At 48.2% G+C, this 12,627-nt stretch overlaps 1 protein-coding gene across 1 annotated transcript in view; it reads left to right on the top strand.

The window, feature by feature from the left end:
- Window positions 1-12,627, top strand: part of LOC122364087 (5'-3' exoribonuclease 1-like) — an 87,918-nt gene that overhangs the window by 23,378 nt on the left and 51,913 nt on the right. Inside the window, exon 17 of the mRNA XM_043334151.1 lies at window positions 6,941-7,061. Within this exon, the coding sequence (XP_043190086.1) occupies window positions 6,941-7,061 (121 nt within the window). The remainder of the gene's footprint in view (window positions 1-6,940; window positions 7,062-12,627) is intronic.

Raw genomic sequence — 12,627 nt, 5'->3', positions numbered from 1 at the left:
CGCGGGCACACCTCCATGTGGCCGTACGGACAGTGCGCGGTCGGCGTCGCATAGTGGGCGGCATCGGGCTGTCCCGGGGCCGTCGAAGCCGCACAGGTTGTCGGCGCATGTGGGCGCACGCGGTCACCACGGCCAGCTGCTCACCGCCAGCACAGACTGCGCAGCGTCGCCGCTCCGCCGGCCAGAACACGCAGACAACCCTTCTTGCAGTCGCACAACACGTCGCCAAACTCATTCACCTGCTCCACCATGTTGTTGATGTCACCGAGTCGTTCAAGTTGTGGCTCGTGCCGTCGAGCATGACCTGCCCAGGTCAGCGGCTTCTGCTCCAGCGAAGTCTTCATCTTGGTGACGTCTTGCTGATCTCCACAAAGGCTGAGCAGATGACCTTACCCACAGGGACGGCCGACGTCCTCGCCAGCGACCGCTTGGTTGTGCAGACCTGCCAGAAAAAGAAAAGCTGTTTGGTGATCTCAAACGATTTTTTCTTTATGCAGTGGAACAAAATGGAAAATATGTCATACAACAGGAACTAAAAAAAAAGATGCAGCCTAGGTCGTCTAAGAAATGGGTGCAACATTGATAAAATTCTTCATTGAATGAATTCTGCAAATGCTTTTGAGTTTTGATAAAATGTGTGGTGATTATAACTTATAAGGAGGCCACTTTACTATAAAATTGCTCAGGATTCCTTATATGGACCTGTCAAAAAATCCTGACTGCACACCAACAATGAGCATTAAATCCGAAACCTCTACCAGGTACCTAGGGATAATTAAATTCTGAATCAGGAAAATATTTCACATCATACAAATAAAACCTTTACTATAGTTCGTTTTTTCTAAGTTCGACCCTCACTGTAAACATCTTTTTGAACATAGCACGAGAATTGCTAGCTGAATTACTAAGAAAACTGGTTAGCGCACATTGTACTGCAGACATGAATAATATTTTCCAAATATGTTTCAAACACCGATGATATACCGTTCTGTTAAGCGCCGTACGATCTATTGATCAGTTCAGTTATAATTTCTGACAAGACGTCTATCCCTGTGGGGTTGTATATAAAGGTAACTACGAGCTAGGAGACTGGGAAATAAGAGCCAGGAAGAAATAATTTTGAGTAAAATTAATCGTCTGTGAAATCAATGTGCGCCAGCCAGTTTTCTAAGTAATTCAGCTAGCAATTCTCGTGCTGTGTTCAAAGAGACGATTACAGTGAGGGTCGAACTTAAGAAAAACGAACTATATATTGAAACTGAAAATGTGATGCCGATCCAGTGACCTAAGGGTCTCAAAGTATAATAATGAATTAATCTATTATAAATTTGGTGGTGACTGATGACTGACGTCTGGCGGCCTAGACCTTGAGGCTTGAAAGTGGCCTTCCTTTTCCGTTGACTCCGATCCTCCAGATGGAAATGATATAAAGGATCATTTTTATCTTATTTCATATGAGCCAGTCAGCAAAGTGGCTATCCTGTTTCAGCATTCACACACACAATAGTTGACTGTCAGTCTCTCATGCTGTCAGTGTTGTGAAGTAACGAAGGAGTTGAGTTTTGTTGATTATAAATTGTGATGTTATGTAAAGGACTGGAAAATGAATGTGAAAACTATGGAAACATATTGGCAGAGTATTGTCACTTACTATCAGGACATATGGATAGAGAATACATTCAAATTAATAAGAAATGCCAAATATCAAGGTACTCAATCACTGATAGGAGTGGACTATCATATGTTTTAATGTCAATTATATGAAAGTTAAGACTGAAACTACCTTTTAGCTCATCATACCTAATGAAAAATTGTGTGAAGAAAACATTCACAGCCTCTTTGAAGCACTTAGACCACTAAAAAACAAAAATTTTCACGTAAATATGTTGTGTCTCCTTCCTTCAAAACATCATATCGGATGGCGCCACTTTCGTCGACAGTTACTTATCTGCACGCAAATCGAGGAAAACGTGAATTGATTGACGTTTACGTGTTTCCAAATTTAAAATCACAGCATATTCAAACTTTTCAGTGTACCTTTTAACATCTAAATATAACTAAAACGATAAAAACTTACCTTCAACACGAGGACGACGACAACCACGCGACCGGAGACGTCGCGACGAAATAAACAAACGGCGCCGCCAAATGAAAAATATTCTCCGATATGAGTAATGTGAAATTGAGTCGCAATCATTTTCGGTAGTATGAAAAATGCTCTTTCCAACAGAACCCTAGTAAAAAACGTGAATGGACAAAAAATAACTTTTATTTCGACATAAATATTGGCCTGTTTTTAAGTCATTCTGGTATGCCGTAAGATTTCGACCTATAAATTGGTGTTCCCCCAATCATTGAAGCTTGAGCAGTGAAAAATATGAAAGCCTAATCTGTTTTGCATCATTAGTGATTCTCCTAGGGTGTTGCCATTTCTCCCTAGGTGTTGCGAGTTGCTTTTGCAAAACGTGTTCCTGAAACGGCTCAATTTTTTGAGCCCTCAACATTACGCCTATGGGAGCCTCTGACGTCACACGCTCAATATTTTGAGCGCTCAATAATTTGAGCTTTTCCCCCTTGTGCGTGGGACTGATATATAGCTCGAGTATCAGAGGATGCGTTCAAACATCAAATCCGCTGTAGCGCACGTACGTACCTGAAGACCAAACAATCGGATCGCGTTCCGTTGCCTATTGACATTTGTTTCAGCTGATGTCGAGCACAGAATTTTAAAGCTTTGTAGGTACTTTACTCAATGTCCTTTCTGGCCTCCGGGAACGCAGCGGAGTGCACTCTTTATAATGGAAGGAGCCGTCGGTGACTGGGAGAGGCAGCAGCGGGGACTACCGCAGCCAGTTTTCTCTGTGTACAGAGACGAGAGACGGTGTACGGAGACGAGAGACGATGTACAGAGACGACAGAAGGCGTGCAGAGACAAGAGACGGAGACTGTGTCGGTGGAAACGTAGCCTTTTAATAGATCAATGAAGCGAATGTCACGGTTAATATTTAAACAAGTAAAAAGGGCGCTGTTGTACGGCGGCAGGTCGACTCGCATTGACATCTGGCGTGAACTAAATAAGTGTTTCGTCGCAGCGCCCTTCAGAGCGGCTTTTCGGAGCTCTGACTGCTCCGTATGACGCGATGCCATTCACTTCAATAGGATCCCGCCTGGCAAAAAGAAATGCAACGATCAAGCTCAGTGCCTTGTCGGATGCTGCGTTTCTCATTAGTTTCTCGAAAAGACACATGCTATATAGGAGCAGAACATCTCTGTAAATAGACGCCTACCGGATATCCGTTTTTGAACGTCACGTGTCGTTTTACAAGGTCGAACGAGCAAATAAATATCTTATACGAGATATAGGAGGGCATAGGTGGTCTGAAACCATGTATTGTTTAGTCTCGAATAGTTATGTTTTGTTGAAGGTAATGTTTTGGTCGAATGCACTATTCGGTACGCTTATAAAATAATATATGCCTAAACTTTATTCGCGAGACTTTGGACAATGGTCTGCTATGGGAATAGCAATGCGGCGTAAACTACATATTTCCGAGGGAACACGATGACATTTGTTTTCTTAACAAGCATAACAACCATTTATTACGTTATTTGATTCTTAAATACACAGCGCGCGCAGACCACACACAAGCGAGCGCAGCGCCCGGGTTCCCCCGAGTGTTTGTTTGATCACGGCGTCAATGTGTTAGCCTGTCGTTATCACGGTCGGCTGCCGGGGCGGGATGGGGCGGGTGGGGGGGGGGAGGGGCGGTAATGCCCCGGGGCGGCGGCGGTTGGAGCGGCGCCGGTAATGGGTGCCGGCGATCTCTGACGAGCCCCTGCCGTCCGGACCGGGTCCGACAGACCGGCTGGGGCCGAGGGCCGACCGGACGGCGACACACACAGCGGGAAATGGCAACCGCGGCGCCTGCCTGGACACTGGCCAATGCAAATAACCTGTGAATATTTATAAACGGAAATCAGCATGATTGGCTGGGCCGGACGCTACGATTGATAATAATAACACTGGAGAAGGTCGCTACCGTATTTTGATAACCTCATGCTTTGTCACTAGAAAAGCGATTATGAAAAGAGCAAAAAGCTGCATGTTCTTGAGATGTTGCCAACTTCTCCGGTGTGAAATTAAACACGTAGCAGTTTTCTGTTTGTAGGTTTTTATTTTTAGTTTCAGTATTGCTAATTTTTATGACATTTTTTCAGTTACTAAACTTTCAGAAAACAAATAATCAGTAACAGGACAGTCAACAGTTTATACCTAGTTGAATCACCCTTTAGTAACCGCACCTATCGGTTTTCTACATACCGGGGGGGAGGGGGAGAGGGAGAAAGCTTGGTGGAACACTCCTCGCCGCTTCGCCCCTAATTGCTAATAGATGGCTAGTATTTGGGAGGTTACTACGTCTCGTAAGTTTCATCTCCCTGCGGCCTGCGGAAGATTTCCTGGCACTGATGGCGTTGCGACATTTCGACATTTTAGGATCGTGGTGAGGTTCACTTAGGTATGACACAAGTCTGACCACCTGAGCTGACCTGAAAATGCGGTTTGTGTTACGAGATCCATCTTGAATCAAAGGCCAGGAAAGATAACTTTCAAGTCTCTGTCGCCAGCGCGTTTCGAGAAATCGCAAAACACCGACTGTCAACTCCCCTCGGTCAAGGAGCATTGACGAAGCTCATTTGTCTTATTTAATTTGTAGCTTCATACCAGATGGAAATGAAAATTTGGTTTTATAATTGATCATTTGGATATTTTGTTTCCTATTTTGGCAACATGCAACATAAACATCAACTCATTTTTGCTACTATTTTATCATCATTGAAAGATGAAGAGTTGCCACTCGTTTCAACATTATACACTATACAGTACCTACCTAATTAACCCGCGCCGTGCTGGTGGCCTGAACTTTCCGCCGAGTGCTGGGGGGGGGCGTTTTCACGCCCCCCCCGTCTAACTCGGCTCCTGGGCCACGTAGCGACACGCGGTAAGCGGCAATCGAAAGAGCGTCAAAAATAAGGACGAAAACACTTCGGTCATTTTTTGGGTCAGGTCAAAGGTCAGGTCACCAGAGGTCACCAAAGGTAAAATGTTGACTATTTCAACATTTTGGAAACTGCCAACGGCTATCTCGGGAACCGATAGAGCTACAGCGCCGCGGAAAAGCGCATTCGATAGCCCTTTTACAGACCTTTCTGAGTAATGTCCTCAGATTTGACCTCAGGTCAACGGTTTAGCCTCCAGAGGGCAAAAACTCCAAAAATAGCCGTTTTTACGAAAAACGTTTTTTCGTCAATAACTTTTGACTCATAAGCGCCATGACATTACTTTTGCCAGCATCGTGTTTCTCTCGTCGAGACGCGTCGAATGAACTATTCGTTGACCTTGAAAGGTCATTTTGAAAATTTGACCTCAGGTCAAGGTCATGACCTGACCGAAAAGGGTCATGTTGCATATCAGTCGATCCGTATCGTCGAGCTGAACACATCTGACGTGTTTTCACCGCTCTAGCACGTCTCTATCAAAAGTTATAGCCAAAAAACTGCTGGCGACCGTTCATGACCTGAGATGACCTCAGGGGCACACAGAGGGGTCACAGGTGCATTTTTCCTATTCAGTGTGTCATGTTTACCTATGAACCGATGTTTGAGAGCGTTTTGAACGATATTCGTCCAAAAGAGGCGCATTTCAATTTTCTCCCATTGACTTATAATGGAGAGGTCGCAAAATTGACCTGACCTTAGGTCACAGATATCAAAAATCCGAGATATACATTTTATACATACTGTTACTCATATCAATCGCTGAAAGTTTCAAAGTGATCGTTCAGTCGGTGTAGCTATAGCGAGCCTTTGAACTTTTTCTGAGGTAAGGTCACTTGACGTGACCTGGTGACCTGACCTTGAACGACCTAGGTCTGAAATTTTCACAACATGTGCGGAAATGATGTAGGAACACGTGTACCAAAAACGGCGGCGCTGCGCGCCGCCGTTTTTGAGATATTTGCGAAAAACCTGAGGGGGGGCGTAAAAACGCCCCCCCCCCAGCACGGCGCGGGTTAAGGTAGGTACTTAAACATTTGAAACCATAATTGCAGCATTCGCGAAAATTTAGTCATGCAACATAACCGTAATATGCTGACATATCTTGCGGGTTATTCATTTGGTGTAAATCACTTCCGACAATTGAACACAAATGTTCAGCCAGCTTTATTTGATGTTTGCTGTTCGCCTGCGTGGCTTGAGCAAACTCATAAGTTTCCTGGCGCTGTTTTGATGTATTTTGTTCGGTGTCCTGACATTGCGCTGGCACCAGATATGATTTGGTTACGGTATCAAACATCTAATACGTGCGCGTTGTAATTGGATCCGCATTAGTACCCATGTTGTTGATCTCGTGAAATTTAATCTTACTGTGCACTGTGCGTTGTACAGGCATTACTATCAATAAGATTGATTATACTAAAGTCTATTCTGAAGAAATGTACAAAATAAAAGTATCATAATGTTTCATCTCACGCCACACGCTATAGCCAGCTCAGTTCTACGATCTCGTGTTTCGTGGCCGGTCGCGGCCATGTTGTCGACTCGTCTAGTTGTATCCTGTTTTCCATTTTGCGTCGCCTCCCCGTGTGCTGTCTCCGGCCGGCCGTTCCCTAGTTTGGCAGCCCGGGTCACTGTTTTTGCCGCTCCCCTGTGTCTCTGTGTGTTTTGACTGCAGTGGCTGGATTGGACTTGTGCTGACTCCTGTCGTTCGTTCGCTTCTCTGTCTATCCATCTGTTCGTTCATCTGTTCGTCGAGTTGCTGACTGGTTTTGTTTTTACACCGCTCCCATTCGTTGTACTTTTGCTCTTCTAGTTTGTTCACAACGTCAACAATAAATGGGTTGAGCTAACCCTGCGGTTTCTGTCCTCTGTCTGTCCACAGCCCAGTCAGATTGGCGGCAGCGCTCCTCCCGACCCCGAGGCCACCTACCAGCTCTATGATCGGGTAATCAACGTGCGTGAGGGCTTCAGCGTGCCACTCGGCGCCAAGGGAACCGTCATCGGTGAGTGGCGGCGGCGGCGGTGGGGAGGGGGGAGGGTGACGGGCGCTCCGGCGGGAACGGGGGGGGGGGGTGCTCCGTACCGGCGATTTTCGGGCCTTCTGGGGATGGTTTGGTGTCGCAGTTTCGTGGTGGCTTAGCGGAGTCTGGCACTGTTTTTAAGTACAAGACTTGATTCTTTTCTTGTTTGACGACGTGTGAGAATGGTGCGAACAAGGACTCCTACTTGCATTTGATATCCGCTCAGCGTGAACAAGTAATCTGTCATTAGACGGTTGTCGGTGCATTGGATCGGTCCACTGGCTGAGCCCAGTGATCGTGCCGTGGACCTGACCGTAGTGATCGGTTGGTGGTATCTATACGAGGGGCGTTCAAAAAGTTCTCGGCCCGACCATGAAGGAGCAGAGATACGATGTCGACTTATTAGACCAAAAATGTTCATTTAGTCAAATAACCAACGTTAAGACAAAAACATTTCGCGCAGCGCTTCGTGAGAGGCCCCTGGGCCTCCATAGCCAAGTGGGGTTTGGACGCATCTGGCACGTCCAAGACGGCTGCTTTTGTCTCCTTGCTGTCAGCGAAGTTGCCACTGCTAAGCAATTTCCTTATGTTGCTGAAGAGGTGGCAACGCAAGGTACGGAGAAAAAAGTGGCTGTGACAACAACTCGAGGCCAGAGCTCACTGCTTCGCTGATCGTCACCCTGCTCACGTGTGCTGGTGCGTGGTCCTGGATCAGGCGCACACTTTTAGTCAGCTTCCCTAGTCTCTCCTTGATAGCTGCTGCTCGCTACTGTTATCGAAGGAAGGTGTAGTATTCATCATTAATTGTGCGCCCCTGTTTTAGAAAGTTGACGAGCAGAGCCCCGCCAGGCTCCCAAAATGCAACCACTGTCACCCTGCCGTCTGACTTAAACACGTCGCACACATTTGGTGGCCTTTTCTCAGTGTGCTTCCACTTGTGCAACTCGGTCGCGCCCTTAGGGTCAACGTGTGACACCCACAATCCCTCCACGGTAACAAGTAGTTCAATGAACTCTTTTGGATCTTCGATATAGGGACCAAAATTTTCGCGTTACGCCTCCTTTCGAGTTTGCCTTTCCTCTGGAGTCAGCAAACGGGGGATGCATCTTGCAAAGATCTTAAACATATTAATACGCTGTCGAAGAATGGTTTTGAGGAACCTTATAGACACCTCCGCTTCTGCTGCGTTGTTCCAGACCAGAACATTTGTCATTTTTCACAAAGAAGTGCCTATTTTTTATATTTTCTTGAGTCAATGCTGTTGAGGGCTGGCCACTGCGGGGGTGACCATTAATGATCTGTTGACCAAAATTGAACAGAGATGCCCACTTTTTGACGCTACTGTAAGAAAGACAGACCTCAACATGTGTTGGCACTGGCTTTTCGTGAATAACATTTAGTGCATTTTTCTGCAATGCATGAACCAAATCACTGTTCTCTTCTGGGCGTCGCCCATTCTGACCGGGAATGGCAAACTATGTTACGATTAATTAGCAGCCTGAACCAATCACAGGGCATTGGTTAATGGCTACGTAAGTGGACATCCCAATAACACATCATTGAACACACCGCGTTGCAGGCCGAAATTCCAACTCCTTCATGTTTGGGCCGGGAACTTTTTGAACGCCCCTCGTATGCACCGTCTGTCACGCGGCTCGTCCGTCTGCGATATAACGACCGCCGGCGACGTATACGGATGTGAGGATCCCTGCGCGTCTCTCGGCTAACGGTACCGTCTCGGAGACGCACTCCTGTCGCGCGTCGAGCAAACATCAATCCGGGCGGTCATTAGCGGACGATAGAGGAGTCCGCCGCGAGGGATGACCCTCCGCGGAGCGGGCCGGCCGCGCGGGGTGGGTCTCGGAGGGGTTCAGGGGGAGGGGGTGGCACGGGAGGGGTTCAGGAGGGATGAGGCTAGAGTGGGGGACTGCGGAAGGGCTGGTTCGGGGGGGGGGGCATTGGCCATTCCTGATATGTTCCAGGCACTGTCACAGTTGACCATCGGTCATCGGTGACCCATTAGCATCTGAATCTGTGCTATGGAAGCATAGTAATATATTTCTATGGAATTACCTCGCGGAACCGCCGCTGAGGGGCATCCAGCGTTAGTGACGCATTTAGTTGTCATGGTTACCGGTCAGTGAGTATTCATCAACAAAGGGCTGAACACGGAATCACCACCATGTTCTAATATCTAACGACAATGCGATTAAATGAGGCGATTCAATTAAGCTAGTAGCCACTAATCAATGGATAGAGGTGGAATTATCATCGAAGGGGACGTGTAACCTGAACACGGTTTGACATTAGCCTGAATGGGGGATCACCGAACGCAGCAGTATGCACCAATTAGCGGCTTTGCTAGGCGCGAATGGAACCAGAGCTGGACAATCAGCTTGATCGGAGTGGAAATCACGGTAATCGCCGCTGAATCACGGGTATCACTGTTTATTTGTTTATTATCACCAAGACACCCACAGGCACAAAGAGCCCACTTACGGATGCAGTCACATAACTAAAAAGAAAATCGACAAAATGCACGAACACATGCATAAAACTGAAAACAGAGGCTGTAGTGTAGGTATTCAATCAGCCAATGTAGCTGCCCAGAGTACGGGCGTACGTCAAAGCCTCACTCCGAAATGATGCAGACGGGTGGTAAAAGTCTACGGAGGGACTATGCGTCAGGAATTCGTTGCACACAAGAGGGATGCGCGCGGTCAAGCTGTTCTTAACAGTGCTCACTCTCCCGAATGGAATGTGAAAAAGGCCGGTGCGACGGTTGCGCCTCCCCGGTACACTCAAACCAAACATGTAGACCAGGTGAGCACTGTCAATGCGATGGTGAAGCACACTGTACAATAACATGATATCGGCATGAACGAGGCGAGCTTTAATGGAATCAGTGTTAAAATGCTGCAGTAAGGCACGATAGTCTAGAGAGGGACAGCGTCTCTGGGTCTTCGCCGCTAGCCACATAAGGAAGCGGTGCTGTAGCCGTTCCAATCGTGCAAGATGGGTTACGGCGGCCCCACTCCAAACCACGCTACCGTACTGGAGGACGGACCTGACATGCGCGTTAAAAACGCTCAACATCGCTTTGTACTCGAAGCGTGCCGCACGAGGACAGTCCGGCATCTGCATGCTCCTCATGAGAAGCCCAAGCATCCGATTAGCCTTTGACATGGTGTAATCGACATGATGACAAAACGTGAGCTTGGAGTCTAATATTACGCCTAGATCACGGATCTGACTACACCTGTCAAGCGAATGGCCATCCAAGTTGTACACAGCGTCAACAGGTGACGTACGAAGGGTAAAAGAAATGAATTTGCACTTAGATGGGTTAAGACGAAGTCTCCACGTGTTCGACCAGAGGTGGAGGCGGTCAAGGTCAGCCTGCAGGGAAAGGACATCGGCGGGACTGCTGATGCGGTGGTAAGGCTTGAGATCATCAGCATAAGCAATGCAGTTGGTCTCAATGTGGTGAGGTAGGTATATCGGCCACATAGCACGCAAACAGTAAGGGGCCCAGGATGCTGCCCTCTGGGACGCCCGACTGGACAGGAATCCACTGTGAGCGTTTCCCATTGAGGACTACTCGCTGTGTCCGGTTCCTGAGATAGGAGCAGAGCCAGTCATAGGCGACACCAGATATGCCAAAGGAGTGATGCAGCTTGTGCAAGAGTAGGGTGTGGTTCACGCTTGTGAAAGCTGAAGAGTAGTCAGTATAGACTGCGTCAGTCTGCTTCCTCTCGCAATCGAGGACCAGCAGTGATCAAGGAAACAGGATAGGTTGGAGACGCAGGATCGGTTTGGAAGGAAGCCGTGTTGGGAGGATGGCAGGGCAGGTAAGCAGGCGGGTAACAAGCTCTCCGAAACCACCTTTTCCAAAACCTTTCCACAGATCGGTAACAGCGACACAGGCCTATAGTTGTCGGGACTCTTTCTGGAGCCCTTCTTATAGACGGGATTCTCTTATTACTGCCTGAAAGCAGGTACTGATCAGTCTCATAACTCCCCACCGTGGAGCTGTGGTTAGATTTTTAACTCTTGCCCTTGCCAGTTACCAGCGGGTCAAATCAATATTGTGGCGTTCCTGCTCTGTGATCTCTGGTCATGTTTTTTTCTTTTTGCTTGTAGTGAAGTGAAAACCTTCATATGATCCGAGACGATGGTAAGGCTCCGGTTGTAAATGCATTGGCCGTTTTGCGCTGCCGCGAGGACACACCGTCGCCATCCATTGGCCCGCCTGTGACCATCCATTGGCCCGCCTGTGACCATCCATTGGCCCGCCTGTGACCATCCATTGGCCCGCCTGTAACCATCCATTGGCCCGCCTGTGACCATCCATTGGCCCGCCTGTGACCATCCATTGGCCCGCCTGTGACCATCCATTGGCCCGCCTGTGACCATCCATTGGCCCGCCTGTGACCATCCATTGGCCCGCCTGTGACCATCCATTGACCCGCCTGTGACCATCCTGACCCCTTACAGGCTCCGTGGATATTGGATAGCCATGGGCCATGGCCCATGTGGTGTGCGAAAGTACACAGATTTCGGTTGGTATCAGACCTGAGTAGTACTAAGAAGACTATACTCCAAAATCAAAATGCATTAATGAAATCTCACCACTTTTTCTCGCATAATATATTCCTACTGGTGCTATAATAAAACTAAAATGTCCCCTGAGACTTAGCTCTATAGGTGGGATATTTTCTTCACACATGATAAGCTATCGATTTGGGAGTCGGGTCGTTCAGAGGCCATTGGGCCGGTCGGCTGCGGACCGCGCAGTGGGCCGGCAGCGTATAGTCCACTGCGGCCTCTGTCCGCGCACTATGGAGTATGGACGGCCGGCGGGCGCTGCGGCGCGGAAAATCGCCTCCCGCCGGCCACAATCGGCCGATAGGGAGCCGGTGGCCCGACGGCGTCGCCACCGGCCGCCGGGATAAAATACAGCCCCCGCTGAAATACAGCCTGCCACGCCGACCGGTCATCGAAGCGCAATTCATTGCCGCTGCGCCGAATTTATCGGTTCGGGGGGATGGGAGGGGCGCCAACGAGCTCCTTCGGCCGCCCGGCTGAAAAGCGTAATTATCGTTTTACTGTTGCGATGCGGGTTGAGATGGTATTGGTCTCTTATCATTTTGTCACAGCGCCAGCATTGAAAATGCCGGAGTTTTTATGTTCTTTTCATCATATAAAACCGCTGACACAGAATGTAATGCTCGCGTTTTTATTGAAACGCGCTACTAAGTAATTGGAACCGTAGCTGAATTCAGTGCCAATAAAATTCTAAAGGAGCATGAGCCCTGGTTTATGCATGCCATTCATTTGGCGGTATCACGTATTTCAACTGCCCGGCGCGGAATAGATGGTGGTTCATTATTTATTGTCCAATAATGACTCTGTTGGGAGTGTATGGGCTGGCGGGGGCACGGAGCCAGTGCCTCGATCGTTTAAGGCCGATAGATGTCGGCGTCTGGCCTGGGCTCCATCGGTCAGCGTCAGTTGGCGGCCGGTCGGTCAGTTGGCCGGCCAGTAA

This window comes from Amphibalanus amphitrite, unplaced genomic scaffold (genome assembly GCF_019059575.1).
Source record: "Amphibalanus amphitrite isolate SeventyFive unplaced genomic scaffold, NRLGWU_Aamphi_draft 000655F_arrow, whole genome shotgun sequence".
NCBI lineage: Eukaryota > Metazoa > Arthropoda > Thecostraca > Balanomorpha > Balanidae > Amphibalanus > Amphibalanus amphitrite.
The sequence above is the reverse complement of the archived record's forward strand: the minus strand, read 5'-3'. Positions and strand labels throughout refer to the sequence as shown.